The 22922-nt window shown below is 50.0% G+C and overlaps 1 protein-coding gene across 1 annotated transcript; it reads right to left on the minus strand.

Annotated features, from left to right (window-relative positions):
* Positions 1–278: 278 nt before the first annotated feature.
* Positions 279–22922, minus strand: MINDY1 (MINDY lysine 48 deubiquitinase 1). Its single transcript, XM_083715858.1, has 11 exons — positions 22815–22922; positions 21494–21632; positions 16865–18707; positions 15120–15177; positions 13214–13278; positions 11188–11346; positions 8743–8845; positions 6121–6263; positions 4022–4213; positions 2056–2193; positions 279–567 (listed from the first exon to the last, which is right to left on the minus strand). The coding sequence occupies exons 3-11, from the start codon at positions 17399–17401 to the stop codon at positions 487–489; spliced, it is 1476 nt and encodes a 491-aa protein (XP_083571984.1). The 5' UTR covers positions 17402–18707; positions 21494–21632; positions 22815–22922; the 3' UTR covers positions 279–486.

The following is a 22922-nucleotide window of genomic DNA, read 5'->3' on the forward strand; positions in this document are numbered from 1 at the left end:
TAAAACACATCCTGTGTGTGTGGGAAATACAGATGTTGTTGGACTTCAACTCCCAGAAGCCAGCAGGGCTGACAGCAAGGGATGATGGGAGCTGGAGTCCAACAAGGGGGCTCTAGAAGGAAAGTCCGGCTTGCTTCTTGCCTGGGGTTGCAGAATCATCTCCAATCAACTGCACCCACAACCAAACTGCTCTCTTATTAATGCCCATTGAAGGATAGGCAGGGGCCCCTACTTGTGGGGTGGGGAGAGGAGAAGATAAAGACTCTGGAGAAGACGAGTTTGCCGGGGTTTTCGCCACCCCAAAGGTTAGTTTCTCTCTTTTTTCCCTTTTAATTTTGGTTTCAGCCCCAGAACGGGGAGACTTTTTAAAAACAGCAGTCTTTTTTAAAAAAACGGAGCAAGAGGCATTTAGAAGACGAGAGTCCTTCTCCGCGGCAGACATCGGTAGGCTGGGAAACGGGTGCTCTAGCCCCCCGCGGCTTGGCGTTACAGGACGACGCAGTCCGAATCCTGCTTCTGGCGCGGCCTGCGCTCTCCGGAGGGGCGGGAGGGCGGTGGAGTCCTCCCCTAAAAGGAGGGGAAGAGGAGAAAGTGGGGCGTGTTAAGGAATGGAGATTTTGTCGGACGTGGAACACTTTTCCTACCTCTCTCGCGATACTGGATATCAATAGGGACACACGCAAGGGAGATTCAGCGACGACAAAGCCCTTGTTGCTGCGGTTAGACTGTGGAACTCACTTCCACATGAGGCAGCCAATCTGGATGGTTTTAAAAGAGGATTGGACATGGGAAGTTTTTAATGTGTGAGATCTTAGTGTATTTTTGGTCTTTGTTGGAAGCTGCCCAGAGTGGCTGGGGAAACCCAGGCAGATGGGCAGGGTACAAATAAATAATAATAATAATAATAATAATAATAATAATAATAATAATAATTTATTATTTATTATTTATACCCTGCCCATCTTGCTGCGTTTCCCTAGCCACTCTGGGCGGCTTTCACCAGAATACTAAAATACAATAGTCTATTAAACATTAAAAGCCAGTGAGGTGTAGTGGTTAAGAGCGGTAGTCTCGTAATCTGGAGAACCGGGTTCGAGTCTCCGCTCCTCCACATGCAGCTGTTGGGTGACCTTGGGCCAGTCACACTTCTTTGAAGTCTCTCAGCCCCACTCACCTCACAGAGTGTTTGTTGGGGGGGAGGAAGGGAAAGGAGAATAGCCGCTTTGAGACTCCTTAAAGGGAGTGAAAGGCGGGATATCAAATCCAAACTCTTCTTCTTCTTCTTCTAAAAGCTTCCTTAAACAGGGCTGCCTTCAGATGTCTTCTAAAAGTCTGGTAGTTGTTCTTCTCTTTGACATCTGGTGGGAGGGCATTCCACAGGGCAGGTGCCACTACCAAGAAGATCCCCTGCCTGGTTCCCTGTAACTTGCCTTCTCGCAGCGAGAGAACCACCAGAAGGCCCTCAGTGCTGGACCTCAGTGTCTGGGCAGAACGATGGGGGTGGAGACCAGTATACCTGAAGGAGCGTCTCCACCCCCATCATTCAGCCCGGACACAGAGGTCCAGCGCCGAGGGCCTTCTGGCAGATCCCTCCCTGCGAGAAGTGAGGTTACAGGGAACCAGCCTTCTCGGTGGTGGCGCCCGCCCTGTGGAACGCCCTCCCATCAGATGTCAAGGACATAAACAACTACGTAACATTTTGAAGACATCTGAAGGCGGCCCTTTTCAGGGAAGTTTTGAATGTGTGACATTCTAATGTATTTTTAATCTTTGTTTGAAGCCGCCCAGAGTGGCTGGGGAAACCTAGCCAGATGGGCGGGGTACAAATAAATAAATAAATAAACAAACAAATAAATAAACAAATAAATAAATAAATAAAATTTTATAACCCCTGTTCTTAACTAGCAGCTCTTATCATGAGCATCTGCTGGTCTGTAATAGAACTGTTTATGGCAGGTCTATGGCTCTGCAGATGATGCTGGGTCTACCTAACTCTACCCCGACCGCTGGCCATGCTGCGTACACAGGGGTTGGGGGGAGTTGGGGGGACGTTACCTGTGCAGGGGGGGCTGCGGCAGGTGGCTGCTGCTGTTGCTGCTGATATTCCTCCTGCTGCAGCTGCTGGGCGAGCTCTAAGTCGCTGAGCGCGGGTCCCCCTTGCTGCTGTTGCAGAGACAAAGCGATCATGTAGTCCTATGGAAGAAGGAAGGAAGGAAGGAAGGAAGGAAGGAAGGAAGGAAGGAAGGAAGGAAGGAGAGAGAAAGAGTTGGTGGGTGTGAACTGAGAGCACGGCACACACACACCTCCTTCAAATTCCTACCCTCTGGTTTCTTTTCTTCTTCTTCCATCTTAATTTTATTTTATTCTCAACACAATTTACATAAGAGAACAAAAAAAAAAGAAAGAAGGAAAACAATACGGACAAACAAACAGAAAACAAGAAAATAAACAAAACCACAACACTTGACATTAACAACACAACGACTAACATCACACTCTCTTGACTTCTGAATCACCTCCTTGTGCTTTCAACGTATTCTTAACCTATACGCCCTTTTTATTATATCTAATGAATATTTGAAATTATCTGCAGTTGTAACTTTCCCTTTTAGTCTTCAAGATTCCATCTAAATCTGTTCGAAGATTTGCATTTCCACAATATTGTTTTAAGTACGGTATTCTTTAAATATTTCCCACTCTTTGAACACTTTCTGGTTTGAGTTTCCTCTTATTCACGCAGTCATTTTAGCAAGTTCTACGTACTCTATCATCTTCACCTGCCAGTCAAGCTTTGGAGGAATTGATTCACCCTTCCCATTTTTTTGCTACTAGAATTCTAGCCGCCGTGGTTGCACACATAAAAATAGTTCTCTCTCTTTTTGGAATTTCAGTGGACATGATGCCTAACAGAAAGGGTTCGGGGGGGCGGGGGGGTTGGAAAGAGAATCTAAAGATCTTTTTACTTTCATTTCATGGCAGATCTCAAGTGTGTTTACTTTCAGCTAAATATACTACCGTATTTTTCGCACCATAGGACGCACTTTTCCCCTCCTAAAAAGCAAGGGAAAATGTGTGTGCGTCCTGTGGAGCGAATGCAGGGGGGAGGCAGGCGGGAAAAGCCCCCAAGAGCTGCACACAAGCTCCATGCGCTCTTGCGGGCTTTTCCACAGGAGGGAGAAGGGACTGACTGGCCGCATCAGTCCCTTCTCCCACCTCCCAGAAAAGCCAGGAGAAGCCGTGATCTCTTTAAAGGAGTTGCGCGGCTTCTGCCGGTTTTGCGGGAGGTGTGTGAATTCCCCCACCTCCCATAAATGCCAGGAGAAGCCGCGATCTCTTTAAAGGGGTTGCGCAGTTCTGCGGGCTTTTGGGAGAGGTGAGGGAATCCCCCCACCTCCCAGTAAAGCCAGGGAAGCCCTGCACAGCGTCTCCCGGCAAGGAGAGGCTGCACGGGGCTAAAGGGGAAGCCAAAACAGCAAGCGGGATCCATCCTGCTCGCTGCCTTGGCTTGTGCCATAGCCGCGCGCAACCCCTCCGGCAGGGAGAGGTTGTGCGCAGCCTGTACGCTGCTCTTTGGGGCTTGGGGGAATTTTTTTCCTTCTTGATTTCCCCCCCTAAAAACTGGGTGCGCCCTATGGTCCGGTGCGCCCTATGGTGTGAAAAATACAGTATTTCCTTTGTACATACATAGGACGTGGAGTGTTTCAAGATCTTCTTATATTTGCGCGCAGCAGAACTCAGCCACGCTTCTCTTGAAACGGAAGCATTGCGTTTTCAGCGCTCCTAAATGCTCAGCTTGGGAACACGCAGAACAACTCCTCTTTCTCCCCGTTCGCCAGAAGGACCCTCTGAGGCCGTCCTCAGTGGCCGGATCGGCTCCTTTCGCTCTGATTGGCTCCAATCAGCATGGAGGGTGAGAAGGTTGCTTACCATTGGCTAAAAAGCCTCCCCTTTCAACTGACTGGGTGAACCGGGGCAGCGCTTACGCCCCGCATGGTCTTGCCTCGGCGGCCCCTGCTCTCACCTGGTCCACCTGTCTCTGGTTGAGGTGCTGCTCCTGCGGGGAGCCGCCAGCCGCCTCCTTGCCCAGGGCGTGGCTGAGGTGGAACTCTGCGTCGCAGAAACAGCTGTCCCCATCCACGTTGTGCAGGCTCTCCCAGGCGACCTGCTCCTCGTGGAGGAAGCCCTGGTCGGTCACCAGGAGGTACAAGTGGCTCTGGAGAGGCAGCAGGGAGAGAAAACAAACAGGCTCTGGTTAATTCGGAGGCAGGATGGTGGTAAATCGGCATAAGTAAAGGTAAAGGGACCCCTGACCATTAGGTCCAGTTGTGGCCGACTCTGGGGTTGCGGTGCTCATCTCGCTTTACTGGCTGAGGGAGCCGGCGTACAGCTTCCAGGTCATGTGGCCAGCAGGACTAAGCCGCTTCTGGCTAACCAGAGCAGCGCACGGAAACGCTGTTTACCTTCCCACCAGACTGATACCTATTTATCTACTTGCACTTTGTGCTTTCAAACGGCTAGGTTGGCAGGAGCAGGGACTGAGCAACAGGAGCTCACCCCGTCTCGGGGATTCGAACCGGCGACCTTCTGATTGGCAAGTTCTAGGCTCTGTGGTTTAACCCACAGTGCCACCCGCGTACAACTATTTAAAAACACCACCACTTGCGAGCATCTACTTCCTTCTTGGGTTCTAATCACAGAGAAAGGCTATCGAACGCAGGCTCTTGGATAATGGCGTTGTCCCGAGTGAATCTCCACCCTCCTTCTCTCCCACTTCTACGGGTGCCACTAACTGCTCTCTGTTTTTGAGCTCTATGCTCTCCTACTTTTAAGGCTTGCCGGGTTCTGGGAGATGGAGGGTCTGGAATGCTTTCTAATGACAGCGTGTCAGCTGGGTATGTTGAATGGTCTCTTTAAATTTGAAGATTCATTATTGTTCCACAAGATGTGTACGTCTTTAAGGGCCAGAGCAAATAACGTGACCTAGTTTTAGAGCTGTGAAACAGTATAGCAGGTGCTGCTAATTAAGCTGCATTAATTAAGCTGTGTCAGCAATTGGGTATAGTATATAAAGAGCAGCACCTAGCTCTCTCAGTACCCTGGCGGATGGGTCATGCTTGTTGATATATTTAGTGTAAAAGGAGTTTTTGTTTTTGTTATTAAAGCCTAGCTAAAGTTATTTTGTGTTCCTTGCAATGTGTGGTCTCCCCAGCAAGTTTTCTGCAGCGCAACTAATCTGCAAATAGCCAACAGGGTGTTGTTCTGGTTGACCCACAATTTCCTAGCTTTCCCCCTCATCTGCCTCTGAGCTGCAACCTCCCTCAAACCCCTGTTGCAAAGCTACAGTGGTGCCCCGCAAGACGAATGCCTCGCAAAACGAAAAACGCACAAGACGAAAGGGTTTTTCGGTTTTTGCGTCGCTTCGTTAGACGATTTTCCCTATGGGCTTGCTTCGCAAGACGAAACGTCTTGCGAGTTCTTGCGAGTTTGTTTCCTTTTTCTTAATGCTGCTAAGCCACTAAGCCGTTAATAGCCGCTACGCCGCTAATATCCGTGCTTCGCAAGACGAAAAAACCGCAAGGTGAAGAGACTCGCGGAACGGATTAATTTCGTCTTGCGAGGCACCACTGTATATTGTCTTCCTTTCCCTGCTCCCTGGAAGGGTCCAGATGGGGAGGCCGTCTCCACCATAGCTCCCCCCCCTGCCCAGCCCCGGACACCGCCCACCTTTCTTAAAAACAACAACATCCCTGCAGGGCGGGTAGGTAAAGGTAAAGGTACCCCTGCCCGTACGGGCCAGTCTTGACAGACTCTAGGGTTGTGCGCTCATCTCACTCTAGAGGCCGGGGGGCCAGCGCTGTCCGGAGACACTTCCGGGTCACGTGGCCAGCGTGACAAGCTGCATCTGGCAAGCCAGCGCAGCACACGGAACGCCGTTTACCTTCCCGCTAGTAAGCGGTCCCTATTTATCTACTTGCACCCGGAGGTGCTTTCGAACTGCTAGGTTGGCAGGCGCTGGGACCGAGCGACGGGAGCTCACCCCGCCGCGGGGATTCGAACCGCCGACCTTTCGATCGGCAAGTCCTAGGCACTGAGGCTTTAACCCACAGCGCCACCCAGTACCTTGTGCTTTATCATGGTGCTGAAGTGGTTGTTCCTGAAGAAGACGCTCAGCTCGCCTTCCTTGACCGTGGACGTCAGCTCGCAGAGGCCGTGGTAGGTCAGCTGAGAGGCCGTGGACTCCAAGAACTGCTCTGCTATCAGGCCTGCGAGGGGCGGGGGGGGGGGCGATGGAACAGGGAGCAGAAGAAGCAAAGATGAGGTGAAATGCCGGCAAGGCGTGATGGCGATCGACTCTGATGATGAACTGGATCCACAGTTGTTTCAATTCCTTACTCGGCCTTCACCTTAGGAAACCCAGGGTGGGCCGCAACCTTTTAGAATGCAGCATTAAAAGCTGTTTGAAACAGTAGGGTCCAGTAGTGTAGCGTGGGGGGTGCAGGGGGGGGCCGGCCGCACTGGGCGCAACATCCGGGGGTTAGGGTTAGGGGGCGCAAATTACTTGGCTTGCCCCGGGTGCTGACAACCCACCCTACGCCACTGGGTAACTGTGCCCCCGAAGGACCGGGTGCGCAGCCTGGGAGTCATTTTGGACTCACAGCTGTGCATGGTGGCGCAGGTCCATTCTGTGTCCAGGGCAGCTGTTTATCAGTTCCATCTGGTACGCAGGATGAGACCCTCCCTGCCTGCAGACTGCCTCGCCAGAGTGGTGCATGCTCTGGTTATCTCCCGCTTGGACGACTGCAATGCACTCTACATGGGGCTACCTTTGAAAGTGACCCGGAAACTACAACTGCGGCAGCTAGACTGGTGACTGGGAGCGGCTGCTGGGACCACATAACACCGGTCTTGAAAGACCTCCATTGGCTCCCAGTACGTTTCCGAGCACAATTCAAAGTGTTGGGGCTGACTTTGAAAGCCCTAAACCACCTCGGCCCAGTAGACTTGAAGGAGCGTCTCCACCCGCATCGTTCTGCCTGGACACTGAGGTCCAGCTCCGAGGACCTTCTGGCGGTTCCCCCCCCCTGTGAGAAGCCAAGTTACATGGAACCAGGCAAAGGGCCTTCTCGGTGGTGGTCCCTGTCCTCCCAGAACGTCCTCAAAGAGAAAAACAACACCCAGAATTTTAGAAGACATCTGAAGGCAGCCCTGTTTAGGGAAGCTTTTAATGTTTGACAGACTATTGTATTTTAATATTTTGTTGGAAGCCACCCAGAGTGGCTGGGGAAGCCCAGCTAGATGGGCGGGGTATAAATAATAAATTATTCTTATCCAGCACAGAGCGAGACAAGCCTCTGTATCTCCAGCTCCCAGCAAACCCACACACTGACAGCCCTGCCTGGCCCTATTTTTCTCCATCCCAGGATAATGCAACATTCAGCCAGGTGAAGTGGACAAAGACCCACCCATTGGTCTCTGTGACAACAGAGCTTGCTTTTTCAAAATGCGAATGGTAAGCAAGCTTCCTCCTATAGATTCTAGGCTCCTATCCGCAAGACCACAGGTTTTGAAGGGAACCACAGGTGTCATCCAGACTGAACCCCACCAGCCAGATCCACAATACATGTATCTCAAGTTTCAAAGAGGTGTGTCTTCAGCATGGGACAACAACCACATAACACCAATAAAATCCCAGTAAAAAACATAATGGGGGGAAAAAACCCATTTAAAATACAGGTTAAAATGCAATTTAAAATGCAGCCTCATTTTAAAAGTAGCTGATAAATCAAGACCATAAGGGGAGGCAAACATAAGGGTCAGACTGAGTCCAAACCAAAGGCCAGGCGGAACAGCTCTGTCTTGCAGGCCCTGCGGAAAGATGTCAAGTCCCGCAGGGCCCTGGTCTCTTGGGACAGAGCGTTCCACCAAGTCGGGGCCAGGGCTGAAAAGGCCCTGGCCCTAGTTGAGACCAATCTAACCTCCTTGTGACCTGGAACCTCCAAAATGTTGTCATTTGTGGACCTGAAGGTCCTCCGTGGGGCATACAGGGAGAGGCGATCCCGTAGGTACGGTTTAAAAGAATTCAAAATTTCAATGGTTGTAAATGATACAAGAAATATATAGTGGAACCTCGGTTGTCGAACGCTTCAGAAGTCAAACGTTTCGGCTTTCGAACGCCAATGACCCGAAGGTGAATGCTTCCGTTTTCAAACGTGCCTCGGAAGTCGAACGGCTTCCGCACTGTGTTTCTCCATTTTTTCGATAGATTTTGCCGTCTGGCAATTGCGCCTCGGTTGTCAAGTGTTTTGGAAGATGAACGGTCTTCCGAAATGAATTATGTTCGACAACTGAGGTTCCACTGTATATACATTTAACAGTTGTTGAAAATAGGTGTCTAATAGCTCAAAGATGGTCAAAAGGCCTTTGCTGAAGCAGAGAGGTCTCCTGAGGTAAAAACCATGAGAGACGAGGTTTGGAAAGCAAGTTTCTGCAAGCGTGAAACTACCACCAAGCAGGCCCTGCTGCTAGTCTCCGTAAATCAGATCTTATTTTATTTTTTCTTGCGCAGGGGCCATGTTCATCTTCTCTGTATCATTCCAATTTTAGCATATGTGCTGCTGAAGGGAGCACAAATCAGATCTTATTTAATGGCCTCCACCCCTGGGCTGACGACAACCCCACCTCCAGGTAACAGTTACCCCTGGACCTTGACCGTGTGAATGAGCCCAGGCAGATGGGCCTCACCTTCCGTCACCAGATTAGGGTCGCTTGAGTGTTTGCAGGTGATGATCTTCTCCACCAACTGGTTGTAGGTCAGCTTGCTGACGGCTTGGGCCACCTCTGGTATCTGGGGTGGAGAGAAACAGGTTGTGAGCTGGAGTCTGGGAGTCCACGGCGCAAGGGGTGTCGACAGCCGAGAGGCAGGTTCAAATCCCAGTTCGGCCACTAAACTCCCAGTTTCCCCACACCCACCCCTCAGCCTAACCTTGCAGGGTTGTTGTGAGGACAGAGGAGGATCATGCAGCAAACCCACAATATAAACCGTATTTTTCACCCTACAGGACGCACTTTTCCCCCTCCAAAAATGAAGGGGAAATGTGTGTGCGTCCTATGGGGCGAATGCAGGCTTTCGCTGAAGCCTGGAGAGCGAGAGGCATCGGTGCGCACCGACCCCTCTCGCTCTCCAGGCTTCAGGAAGCTATCCGCTAGCCGTGGGAGCCTGCGGTAGTGCCCACCGGGCTCCCAAGGCTTGCGGACAGCAGCCTGCGGCCCAAAGCACGGAGTGCACTCCAGAGTGCGCCCCATGCTTTGCGCAGATGTCCGCAAGCCTTGCGAGCAACAGCCTGTTCTGGGGGCTGGGCCCACCCCCAGCCCCGCAAGCTCTGGGAGCGATGGCGAGGTTGAGTGCAACCTCGCCTTCGCTCTCGGACCCCCAGCCCCAAGGCTAAAAACGGAGCCAGGACAGCTAGCGGGATCCATCCCGCTCGCTGTCATGGCTTCTTTGCTCTTTGGGGCTCGGGGGGTGGGGGAATAAATCTTTTTTTCTTTATTCCCCCCCTAAAAAAAATAAGTGCGCCCTATGGGCCGGTGCGCCCTATAGGGCGAAAAATACGGTATATATTTTTTGCAGGGAGAGGAAGAATGAGATAAATAAATGGAATACAAAAATGTATGAAGCCCACTGGGCTCCAGTGGAACTGACTGTGGTGGTGTTGGGAAGACTTTGCAGTGTTCTCATTATCTTAGACTTAGGTCAGGAATGGGGGCCTGAGGCAGTGCTGGACTCAATTTCCCATCATCCCCAGCCCACCTGGCCAATGGTTGGAGGTGATGGAAGTTGTAGTTCAACAAACATCTGGGTGGGTGGTTGTCCCAGGACACCCCAATTTAGAATTTAAAATTTTTAAATTTCAATTCTTATTTTTAAAATTTCAATTAAAAATGCAGATTGCAATTCAATTTCCCAACAGCTGGGGATGGCTGAACGCAGGGCCCGATTTAGGTTTAACGAAGCTCTCAGCTACTGAAGGCAATGGGGCCCTTTATATGTCCAGCTGTCCTTTGTCAAGAACAAATGGTTGCTGTTTTTTGTGTTGAATATATGCTATATGTGATGTATGGGAGTGAGAGCTGGACCATAAAGAAGGCTGATCGCCGAAGAATTGATGCTTTTGAATTCTGGTGCTGGAGGAGACTCTTGAGAGTCCCATGGACTGCAAGAAGATCAAACGCATCCATTCTTAAGGAAATTAGCCCTGAGTACTCACTGGAAGGACAGATCCTGAAGCTGAGGCTCCAAGACTTTGGCCACCTCAGGAGAAGAGAAGACTCCCTGGAAAAGACCCTGATGTTGGGAAAGATGGAGGGCACAAGGAGAAGCGGACGACAGAGGACAAGATGGTTGGATAGTGTCTTTTAAGCTACAAATATTTGTCTGACCAAACTGCGGGAGGCAGTGGAAGACAGAAGTGCCTGGCGTGCTCTGGTCCAGGAGGTCACAAAGAGGCGGACACGACTAAACGACTAAACAACAACAACAAAAAATATGCTATATGGCAATTTATGGGCCTAATAGGTATCTAAAGCCATTTGCACATAACAAACAGGAGCCTACACTGCACAAAACACTGTTGCTGTATGTGGGTTTTATTTTATTTGTTTTATATCTTGTATTTTGGAAATGTTTTTTTCCTTTGATTTTTTTGGGGGCCCCCAAGAGAATGGGGCCCTAAGCTATAGCTTGTTTAGCTTATACAGTGGTACCTCTGGTTGCGAACGGGATCCGTTCCGGAGGCCTGTTAGCAACATGAAAGGAACGCAACCCGCAGCGGCGCGTCTGCGCACACGCGGGTTGCGATTCGCCACTTCTGCACATGTGCGTGACGTCATTTTGCGCGTCTGCACATGCGCGCGCAGCAAAACCCGGAAGTAACCCTTTCTGGTACTTCCGGGTCGCCGTGGGACGCAACCTGAAAAAATGTAACATGAAGCAAACATGTCCGTAACTGTATGTAAATCCGGCACTGGCTGAACTACAGGTGCCGTTTACGCTTCTCAGACTGGAGAGATTCGGCTTGCAAACTCTCAAAGACGCCTTCTGTGGCATCTGAGACGCTGACGACTTGCAAGCTCAGCTCCTAGGAAGCGATGGGTTGCGGAAAGAAGAAAAGAGAGACAAAAGCATCTCACCTGCGGGTCCACCAGCCAGCCGTGATAGAGAGGCATGTTGAGAAGGTCAAAGACGATGCACTCGGGGGTGTACTCGAAATCGGCGACTCCCGTGAACCTCACGTTGACATCCAGCCCCGTGGAGAGTTTGGGCAGAACCGTCATGGCGTCGTTGACGTTCTGTCCGTGGCAGGAGAGGAAGAAGGGCATGCTGGGTATTTTTGAAATTGGGGGATGGAACAAAGTCTAGCTGGGAAAGCCTGCATTTTTTTGGGGGGGGGAGGGATAAGGAACCTCAACTCTGGGAGACCAGGGTTCGAATCCACCCACGGGGCCGCATGACGCTGTGTCTCTCAGGGTCATCGTGGGGATTAAATGGGGGGGAACCATGTGTACCACCGCCTTGAGTTCTTTGGGGGGAAAGCTGGGGCAGAAACGCCACCAATAAACAAATGAGTTAACCAGAGATAATAATAATAATAATAATAATAATAATAATAATAATAATAATAATAATTTATTATTTATACCCCACCACTCTGGGCGGCTTCCAACAGAACACTAAAATACAATAACCTATTAAACATTAAAAGCTTCCCTAAAGAGGGCTGCCTTCAGATGTCTTCTAAAAGTCTGCTAGTTGTTGTTCTCTTTGAGATCTGGTGGGAAGGTGTTCCACAGGGCGGGTGCCACTCCCGAAAAGGCCCTCTGCCTGGTTCCCTGTAACTTGGCTTCTCACAGGGGGGGAACCGCCAGAAGGTCCTCGGCGCTGGACCTCAGTGTCCAGGCAGAATGATGGGGGTGGAGATGCTCCTTCAGGTATACTGGACCGAGGCCGTCTAGGGCTTTAAAGGTCAGCACCAACACTTTGAATTGTGCTTGGAAACGTACTGGGAGCCAGTGTAGGTCTTTCAAGACCGGTGTTATAGTATTACTTGTAAGGGATTATGCCCTTGCTGGATCAGGCCGCGAGGAACTCAGGGTTCTCCTTTTCGGCAACGACCTGCGGTACAGCTGTCCACAGCGACGGCAGACATACTGCAGTTTGCGTATCCTCTGAATGCAGTTTTCAGAGGTAGGCTGCTCCTTCCCAAGGAGGTTCCACTCCTTACCACCAAAGAGGAGCCCGGCTGGGTCTGACCTAGCACTCAGCTCCCTTGGTATCCTGATTTCACTCTCCGAAGGGAGAGCAAAAGGCGCTGCTGGGGCAAACTGGCGGCTCCCCTCGCCCACTGTTTTTACGATGGTACGTGGTGAAGCACAAGATGCTTCTTGGTGTGCCATTGTTTGGGCTGCATCAATAGGAGTATAGCATCTAGAACAAGGGAAGTAATAGTGCCACTGTATTCTGCTCTGGTCAGACCTCACCTGGAGTACTGTGTCCAGTTCTGGGCACCACAGTTCAAGAAGGACACTGACAAACTGGAACGTGTCCAGAGGAGGGCAACCAAAATGGTCAAAGGCCTGGAAACGATGCCTTATGAGGAACGGCTAAGGGAGCTGGGCATGTTTAGCCTGGAGAAGAGGAGGTGAAGGGGTGATATGATAGCCATGTTCAAATATATAAAAGGATGTCACATAGAGGAGGGAGAAAGGTTGTTTTCTGCTGCTCCAGAGAAGCGGACACGGAGCAATGGATCCAAACTACAAGAAAGAAGATTCCACCTAAACATTAGGAAGAACTTCCTGACAGTAAGAGCTGTTTGACAGTGGAATTTGCTGCCAAGGAGTGTGGTGGAGTCTCCTTCTTTGGAGGTCTTTAAGCAGAGGCTTGACAACCATATGTCAGGAGTGCTCTGATGGTGTTTCCTGCTTGGCAGGGGGTTGGACTCGATGGCCCTGGTGGTCTCTTCCAACTCTATGATTCTATGATTGTTTGGTTTTAATGCGCACGCATTCTCTGCAGTGGGAGCTTTGGGCACAGGGCAGATTGTGGAAGTTCTCAGCAGGTTATTACAATAAACAGAGACCTGCCAAGTACCTTGGGGGAGCCCAAAGGCAGAGAGAGAGAGAGAATGAGAGGAGGGGGAGAAAGAAGGGAACTCACTTGCTGAAAGTTGAGCTGGAGTGCTTCCGACTGTTTTTGGGGCTTGATGGACAGGATGCAGTCACCTGGCATAGAGAGAAAACAGACCTTTTTCATTAAGAACGTAATAAACTAGCAGAGACATATCATAACTGTGACAATATATGTTGGAAATGTAAAGAAAAGGAAGGAACCTTTTATCATATGTGGTGGACCTGTCCCAAGGTGAAAGACTTCTGGGAAAAGATTTATAATGAATTGAAAAAAAATCTTGAAATATACATTTATAACGAAACCAGAGGCCTTTCTTCTTGGAATAACAGGTTTGGAATTGCCCAAGAAAGATGTTAAATTATTTTTGTATGCCACAACTGCTGCCCGTATTTTGTTAGCTAAAAAGTGGAAAACCCAAGAATTACCAACAATAGAAGAATGGCAGATGAAGATGATGGATTTTTCGGAGCTAGCCGACCTAACTGGAAGAGTCCATGACCAGAAGGAGGAGGAGTATCAGGAAGAGTGGAATAAATTTAATGATTATTTAGTTAAATTTGTTAAGTTAAACTAACTGAAAATAGCTTGCAGATACTTAATGGGCCTGGGATTTTATTTATGTTAAGTGATGAATTCATATGTTTAATTCCATAAGGTGAAGATCTAAGGATGTTAATGTTTAAGTTAAATTTCATAAAAATTGGGATTTGGAAAACCGGTAAAAAGACATGCAATGAAATTCAACCAAGGGGAAGCGAGGAAGTCACTTAACAAAGTTAATAACTGTAATTTTCAATAAGGCTACGATTTATGTTTGTTTGTCTTGTGTGTTTGTTTGTTTGTTTATAATATTGTGAAAATTAATAAAATTTTTGGAAGAAAAAAAAAGAACTTAAGAAGGGTGCCATTGTTGGATGAGGCCAAAGGGGCCCCACCCAATCCAGCCTCCTGTTCTCACAGTGCTCAGAAACGCCTCCGGTAACCTAGGAATCTAGATAGACTGTCTCCAGTGGCAGGGAGTTCCACTGTTTAGCTACACGTTTTGGGAAGAAGTCCTTCCTTTCGCCTGCCCTGCATCTGCCAACATTCAGGGTTGCGTCCAACGCTCGTCCGACGCGGATCAGACCCGCTGTGATTAAAAGACAGGGCTAACTTAAGCCCATCCCTTCTGGCGGATCTGTAACTTGCTTGAATACAAGCCTGCATAGAGAAGAAAGCTGACTATGCAAAGGTAAGCAGCCGCCTTTCTTGCTCCGCCCACTTTGGCCTTTGGCCCCGCCCACCAGCGGCATGCGGCCCCTGAACCTTGCCCGGAAGTGGGAAGCGGCCCTTGAGCAAAAACGAAAACGAAAAACAGGTTTCTCCACCCCTATACCAAATGATCTCACTCTGAACAAAGGCAGCTTCACACGGCCGGAGGAACTACCGTATTTTTCCCTCCATAAGACGCACCCAGTTTTTAGAGGAGGAAAACAAGAAAAAAAATATTCTGAACGAAACAGTGGATGTATGATTTTTGTGGTTCATGCTGTGGCCACAGCCATGTGATCTGATGGTGAATTTTCGGTGACCCAATGTAAAAATTCTGAGGATCTATGGGTTTTTACCTCCCCCCTCCCAGGCAGCCTCCTTTATCTCTAGCGTTCCTTATCTCTCTCCCCGATTGGCAAATGATCAGTGGCTTTATTTCAACAACAACAAAAAGTATGATCTGCTTTTTGCCCCTGGGCAATTCAGCTCCAGGGACCACAAATTCGCTCCATAAGATGCACAGACATTTCCCCCTACCTTTTAGGAAGAAAAAAATGTGTCTTATGGAGCGAAAAATACGGTAGATGGCCCTTTGTCTAGTACCCAGAACCCCCCTCCAAAAAAACACAACCCCAGCCCTCAGGAAATGTGAAAGCAATGGCGGCCGCATCCTGCCACTTACCGAGGTGAGCCATTAGCTCGTCGGAAGTGATCACTTCCTTCTGGGGAGGCAGTTTCACCTGAAAAGGGAGGAAGAGAGAAAGAGAGAGAGAAGCGATTCGGGAGGATAAAGGACATTTGGCCAAGAGGACCAGCCCGCCTCGCCCTGTGTGCGCCTCCTCTTCCCTCCAAATGCCTGCATTTGGGGGTATATACCAAGAAAAAAGGGGACGCGGGTGGCGCTGGAGTTAAACCACAGAGCCTAGGACTTGCCCATCAGAAGGTCGGCGGTTCGAATCTCCGCAATGGGGTGAGCTCCCGTGTCTCTGTTCCTGCTCCTGCCAACCTAGCAGTTCGAAAGCACGTCAAAGTGCAAGTAGATAAATAGGTACCACTCCAGCGGGAAGGTAAACGGCATTTCCATGCGCTGCTCTGGTTTGCCAGAAGCGGCTTAGTCATGCTGGCCACATGACCTGGAAGCTGTACGCCGGCTCCCTCGGCCAATAAAGCGAGATGAGTGCCGCAACCCCAGAGTCAGCCACGACTGGACCTAATGGTCAGGGGTCCCTCTACCTTTACCAAGAAAAAAGCACACCAAGAACTCAGGCCAATATAAGTACCAGTAGTGGGAGGGGTCCCTACTCGCAAATCAATAGTCAATTGTAACAAAAACTAATCCATTCAAAAGTATGTAATCTGACAAGGATTGCAAGCTCAAATAGAGATTACAAACTCAAAACAGAGATTGCAAACTCAAATTCATAAGGATATGTAATAATAATAATAATAATAATAATAATAATAATAATAATTTATTATTTATACCCCGCCCATCTGGCTGGGTTTCCCCAGCCACTCTGGGCAGCTCTCAATCAAGTGTTAAAAACAATACAGCATTAAATATTAAAAACTTCCCTAAACAGGGCAGCCTTGAGATGTCTTTTAAACATAAGATCGCGGCTTATTTCTTTTACATCTGGTGGGAGGGCGTTCCACAGGGCGCGTGCCACTACTGAGAAGGCCCTGTGTCTGGTTCCCTGTAGCTCCACTTCTCGCAATGAGGGAACTGCCAGAAGGCCCTTGGAGCTGGACCTCAGTGTCCGGGCAGAACGATGGAGGTGGAGACACCCCTTCAGGTATACTGGACCGAGGCCATTTAGGGCTTTAAAGGTCAGCCCCAACACTTTGAATTGTGCTCGGAAACGTACTGGGAGCCAATGTAGGTCTTTCAGGACCGGTGTTATGTGGTCTCAGCAGCCGCTCCCAGTCACCAGTCTAGCTGCCACAGTTGTAGTTTCCGGGTCACTTTCAAAGGTAGCCCCATGTAGAGTGCATTGCAGTCGTCCAAGCGGGAGATAACTAGAGCATGCACCACTCTGGCGAGGCAGTCTGCAGGCAGGGAGGGTCTCATCCTGCGTACCAGATGGAGCTGGTAAACAGCTGCCCTGGATACAGATTTGACCTGTGCCTCCATGGACAGCTGTGAGTCCAAAATGACTCCCAGGCTGCACACCTGGTCCTTCAGGGGCACAGTTACCCCATTCAGGACCAGGGAATCCTCCACACCTGCCTGCCCCCTGTCCCCCCAAAACAGTACTTCTGTCTTGTCAGGATTCAATCTCAATCTGTTAGCCGCCCTCCATCCCCCAACCGCCTCCAGACACTCAAACAGGACCTTCACCAAACACAATAATTTGTTACAGAATTAGAGATAAGAGTTTATGCCTTCGGGGGTAGACTGCCCCTGACCCTGGAAGCTCTACTCACCTTCCACTGCAAGAAAAGGATGTTCATGATGGCCAGCAGCGGGCAGGGCCCGTTCTCGCTCTGCGTGATGACGGGTGTCCTCTCCCCTTTCCAGCTGATCCACTTCACGCAGTAGAAGTCGGGGGGCTGGGGGTGGCTGGCGGGAGAAGACCGGGGCTCGGGGGCCGCCTCCGCGGGCTGCTCGGCGGCGGCGGGGGCCGCATCAGCCAGGTCAGAGACGCTTGGCAGAGAGTCAGCGCCCGCCAGTGGTTCCTCCTCTCCCGGACGCTCTTTGGAATCCGGCTTTCCGGCCTCTGCAGACTCCGCAGATTCGGGTTCCGGACCTTCGCCTCCCTTCCTGGCCCCCGGGGGGGTTTCCTCGCAGGCCAGGGCCTTCAGTGCCTCCTCCTGGTCTTGCCCGTTTGCGGCGGGCACCTTGGTGCACATGGCGCCAACGTCCTCTACGCCTCGCTCCTCCGGGGAGGCCTCTGTGGTTTGGGGTTCGGCCGGCACATTCTCCCCCTTCGCTGACGGTTCTGCGGATAATTCGGGCTCCATTCGACGCTGCCCCTACTGCCGCCTTCCTTATAAAAACCCAAGCATCCACCGCGGACGAGCCAACGGGCTGGCTGTCGGATCGAGTCCTAAATGATAGCTTCCTTCTCGCTTTCTGCTGAAGTTTGAATGTGCTTTCCGACTCTGCCTCTCAAGGAGAAAACGGATTTGGGCGTTCGGCAGCAGAAACTCACCTCTCTCACTTTCTCCCCGGATCAATAAGCGATTTGCAAACTTCTAGTCGCCTTGACAAAATGCAACATTTGCTAGGTACAGTTCCTCTGCCCGCAACTCCCCGCCTTCTTCTCCCAAGCGGTAGAAAATGTTAACACTTTTTTAAAAAGCAGGTGGGAAAAGATTCCTGTTTCAATTTATCCTCCGTTTCCCAACCGGATCTCGCTCGACGTCGCCTTCCCCGTTTTCAAAGGCTACCGTAAAAGACCTTAAAAGTGGGGGACGACGACAATTTGGGGTCTGCTGTTTTCGGGGGCTGTCAGGCACTGCTGAGAAAACACGAGGCGGAAATAAAAATGAGAATAGAAACCAATGTTTTTTTTCCAGGCTGGTTTTTCCCTTGCGTTTTCTGCTTCTCGTGGGGGCCACGGAGAAATCAATTCCGCCACCTCTTCTCCAGCTCAGCTTTAAAAATTTAATTATTTAACACCCAGGAAACCCAATCGCTGACCGCCTCTCAACCTCTCCGCTTCTAGATCCGCAAAGGATTATTATCTTTCAAGATCCTTTTTTTAAAAAAAGAAAAAAGAAAAACCTCCCTATTTTTGTACAAAAAAAATCTTTTTAAAAAAGCAAAGAAACCCACGCCTATATATATATATATGAAATTAAAAGAAGTAAATTTCCATAAACTGGTTAAAAATAGGATAAAAATGCAAAGATTTTGCTGCACGGACGGTTTGGTTTTTTCCTTTTAAAAAAAGTTATTTTTTTTTAAAAAAAAAACAAAGACAGCTGTAGAAGACGAAGGTTATTTGGGTGTGTTGTTTTTCGCTTTCCTAAAGTGTCGGACGGACTCTGCCCCACTGGCTCCAAACCTTCGCCCTGCTTTTGTTGTCCTTGAGGTTGGGCAACTGCAAACAGAGGCAGCCAGTCCCCTATCTTATTTTCATCTGATCTGAGATTCTCCTTCCGCTCGGAGGCATCCCAGCATATTGACTTTCTCTTCTCGCCGCCAACCACAACTCACGCGTTGCTCAGTCTCTAGAGCGAGTTTGGCGGGTTGTTGACAGCTTGCCTTTGCAGAGAGAGCGGCTCAGCCGGAGGGGTTTTAAATCAGCCGGGCGGCAGGATCCTAGCAATAAAAAAAGGGAAGAGGGTGGTAAGAGAAACACCTGGATTTTTCCACCTGGACACACCTTCACCTCGCTTCCACGGGAGAATTTCATTTAAAAGCCATGTATGTTTTCACCTCCAAGGACTGAAATTGGGATGGGTCTTTTCCAGACCAACCAAGCGGGGAATTCCCTTCCAGGCAGGCTTTCAGGGGCCGCATGCAGGGGTGGGCGGGGCCACAGGTAAAAGTGGGTGGAGCCATGAGTACCTTTGCAAATTAGGCTGGCTTCCATACATAATCTCTCTCTCTCTCCTCCATCTAAACATGTAAAAGGCATGATCAGGGTGGAAGGACGTATTTACGGCAGAAGAAAGCACTCTGGGAGGGTGCAAAGCGAGGCAGGCGAGGGGTGTGCCCCCGGGGGCCACAGGGAGAGGTTCCTAAGGGCCATATGACGCTCCGAGGCCCCACCAACCTCAGCTGGAAGCGTTCTTTCCTCTCCCAATCGTACAGAACAATATTTCCTTTCTGCCCCATAAATGGAAAGCACAGAATGGTTTCCCCCAAAGAATCCTGGGAATTGGAACTTGGTGAGGTTGGAAACTACACTTCCCAGGATTCCTTTGGGGAAGTCACATGCTTCAGATGGGAGATGAATGGAGTTTAAATGCATGATTCTGCTATAGCTCTCGTCTTTTTAGATGAAAGCCGGGGATCTGGGTAAATTGGGGAGGGCAGAGCCAGCTGCTCCCCTCTCCCCATGCGATCCGATCAGGGAGGTGAATGGCCAGCCGTCAGTCAGCTGAACGCTCAGTTGCCGCGGTTGTTGCATAGCTTTGGGGTGGTTGTTGTGGTGTGTTTTTGCAAGAGGGAAGCTGTCAAGCCGGTCCTAGGGGTGGGGGTGGGGAAACAGCTTAGCTCTGCAGCCTGGTTGGATCCAGGCAACAGCTGGGACCTGGGTTTCAAACGCCCAGGAGGGAGGTGAAGGGGAGAGCAGGATCAGTGCAAATCCACCTTCAGCTGGAGGTGCAACAGATAACTCTCCCCCCTCCCCACCCCCAGTTCCCTCAAATGTATTCATTTTAACCCCACCCTTTAGCTGAGCGGCTTACAAAGATTGGTAGTAAGACACGGCACACAAGGAAAGAGGGAGGAGGAGGGAGGAGGAAAGAAGCAGCAGCAAGCTAACATTGGTTACCTATGGGCTGCGCACTCTCCTCCCTCCTTCGACGTTTCTGTTCTGAATATTATTCTTGTTATTTTTACTTTAGCCACTTTACATTTTGTAGCACTTTAATTATATATTATTTCATTAGTTATGCTTTGCAGGCTGCCTCGGGGCTCCTTTGGGAGGAAACACAGAATAGAAATCAAATAAAAATATATTGCTAGGGCTAAATGGCAGTGCAGTGAAATGGTTAGTGTTAGGCTAGGACTAGGTTGCCCCGGGTTTGAATCCAATGGGGACTGGACCTTGGACCTTCTGCGTGCAAAGCAGATGCTCTCACTACTGAGCCGCAGCCCTGCCCTTAAAAATAAAGCAAGACTCCAGTCCTCATGATTCTGAAAACACAATTCTGTTGCAGGGGCCTCTCCCAACCCCACCTGGGGATGCCATTGGGGGCTGGACTTCCTGCATGCAGTGTATGTCCTCTATCTCGGACATAGGGCTCCCTAAGAATCGGTCCAGTATACCTGAAGGAGCCTCAAAGGCCCAATAGACCTGAAGGAGCGTCTCCACCCCCATCGTTCAGCCCAGACACTGAGGTCCAGCTCTGAGGGCCTTCTGGTGGTTCCCCCATTGCAAGAAGCAAAGCTACAGGGAACCAAGCAGAGGGCCTTCTCGGTGGTGGCACCCGCCCTGTGGAACGCCCTCCCACCAGATGCCAAAGAGAAAAATAACTACCAGACTTTTAGAAGACATCTGAAGGCAGCCCTGTTTAGGGAAGCTTTTAATGTTTAATAGGTTATTGTCTTTTAATATTCTGTTGGAAGCCGCCCAGAGTGACTGGAGAAACCCAGCCAGATGGGCGGGGTATAAATAATAAGTTATTATTATTATCATCATTATTATTTAGAATAACCTTAAGATTCTAGTCCTCATGATTCCGAATAAAGAGCCGGCTGAATAGGAACACAGAGAAGCTTCCTTATTACCAAGCCAGCAATTGCTCCATTTAGTTCAGTGTTGTCTACACTGACTGGTAGCAGCTCTCTGTTTGAGTTTGAGAGAGCGGGACTCTCTCAGGCCCACCAGGAACCGAACCCAGGACTTTCTGAATGCAAAGCACTGCCCACTGAGCCAGTCAGACGGCTTAACAAATTAAATACTGTAAATGGAAATGCTCTTAAGGCCAAGGAGTGTGTGCTAACAGCCTGTTAAGAGAGTCTGGGGGTCAGTCCCCCCAGAGCTGAGTAAGCCAAACCTGCCAGTCTGGACACACCCATCTTGCAAAGGAACTCGCACCCAGGACCGGGACAGGTGGTGGGGTCTTTGTGTGGCGTAGCAGCGGGTCAAATCGTGTCTGCCTTGTTCTGCTTACCCAACCAGGACAGCCGGCCAGGGTCCAAGACAAGGGGGGGAAAGGACAGGGTTTTTTTGGGAAGGCTGGCAAAATATTATTAGGGAAAGCTTTGCGAGAAAAAGTGACGGGTGCGGAAGGCGAGAAAGTGGGGCTGTGGGCCAAGGAGGGGGCTGGCTGCTTCTCCGCTCCTGGATCCTAATGTAAACACCCCCTGATCCGAATCAAGCAGATCCAAATGCGGGAGGCGGAATGTGGAGCGACAAGGAAATCTTTGCTCACCTTTGCTTTGGCTTTCATCCCAAGGCCTCTCTCCCCCTCTCTCTTTGCAAATCTTCCTCCGTTTTGGATCCTTCCGTGAAGTTTCTCCCTCTTCCTTCCCTTCTTTTTTCTCTCCCCAAATGTGCAGAGGAGAGGAGACCTGGCGGAGAAAAAGGAGAGTCACTTTGCCCCGGCTTGTTTACCTTCTCGCCTCCCCACAGAGACATCTATTGGGGCGGAGGTTTTACAGCACTGGAGGGGTCTTGCGCAATGTGTCCAGAAAAAGGGAGAGGAATTAGGGTCACATAACAAAAGGGCAGTGTTTTCCAAAGCTGCTGACAGCTTCTTCTTTTTTTTAAAAGGTCTGATAGCGGGTGGCGCTGTGAGTTAAACCACAGAGCCTAGGGCTTGCCGATCAGAAGGTCGGTGGTTCGAATCCCCGCAACATCTCGGTCCCAGCTCCTGCCAACCTAGCAGTTCGAAAGCATGTCCACGTGCAAGTAGATAAATAGGTACCACTCCGGCGGGAAGGTAAATGGCGTTTCCGTGCGCTGCTCTGGTTCGTCAGAAGCGGCTTAGTCCTGCTGGCCACATGACCCAGAAGCTGTACGCCGGCTCCCTCGGCCAGTAAAGCGAGATGAGCGCCGCAACCCCAGAGTCGGCCACGACTGGACCTAATGGTCAGGGGTCCCTTTACCCTTTACCTTTTTAACGCTTATTTTCCAAATTAAAATGGGAGGCGTTACTTAGCTCTCACGAAGGGGAGACTGCAAGGGGAGAGAACGGTTTGCTTTTGGGGGCGTGAATCTGATCGGAAGGAGGCAGTGACTCATTCAGAAGGGCAACAGGGAAATTCCTCCTGCGATCCCACAGCAATTGAATCAAGCTGGCTGCTGTACAGACCATGAGGACTCATTCCCCAGTGGGAGGCTGGATGGAAAGAAGGAAAGAGGCAGAGACACACAGAGAGAAGGGCGACAGGCACCCTCCTTGAAGACTTGCATGCTCTCCAGGAATTACTGGACAAATTTTGCCCTATAAAGGGGCATGGTCACAATGACTGCCTTCCGGAGCAGACTGCTTGGGTGAACATCATGCAGAGGCACAACGGATGAACTCCCCATCTGCATACGTGCTTAATATCTCTCGCCCAAGGAATTTCTTTCTATCTTTCTCACACCTCACATGGGTCAGAAGCTTGCTGACATAGAGGAAAGCTCTACCCCATGTCAAATAATCTTTTTAGAGGTTTGTTTCCAAATTGTGTCACATCTGAAATACATATTGTGGGAAAAACATTTTTTTTGAAAGGATGAGATGCCAGAAATATTTAATTCGATACCTGCTGCCTCCCCCGTCGTCCTCCCTTTTTCTCGTTACAAAATATTACCCGCCCACTCTCTGGGCAAAGAGATGCTACTGTTTGTGGAAATTTGAAAGCCCTTCTGTT

This window comes from Podarcis gaigeae (genome assembly GCF_964106915.1).
Source record: "Podarcis gaigeae genome assembly, chromosome: 16".
NCBI lineage: Eukaryota > Metazoa > Chordata > Lepidosauria > Squamata > Lacertidae > Podarcis > Podarcis gaigeae.

What these genes read in the sequence shown, in the direction of transcription:
- MINDY1 (XM_083715858.1), bottom strand. Translation starts at nt 17,401, where the DNA reads ATGGAGCCCGAATTATCCGCAGAACCGTCAGCGAAGGGGGAGAATGTG. An exon ending in GCACCATGATAAAGCACAAG is followed by an intron (nt 4,214 to 6,120) that starts GTACTGGGTGGC and finishes CTGCCTCTCCAG; the next exon opens with AGCCACTTGTACCTCCTGGT. An exon ending in CCGCAGCCCCCCCTGCACAG is followed by an intron (nt 568 to 2,055) that starts GTAACGTCCCCC and finishes CCCTCCTTTTAG; the next exon opens with GGGAGGACTCCACCGCCCTC.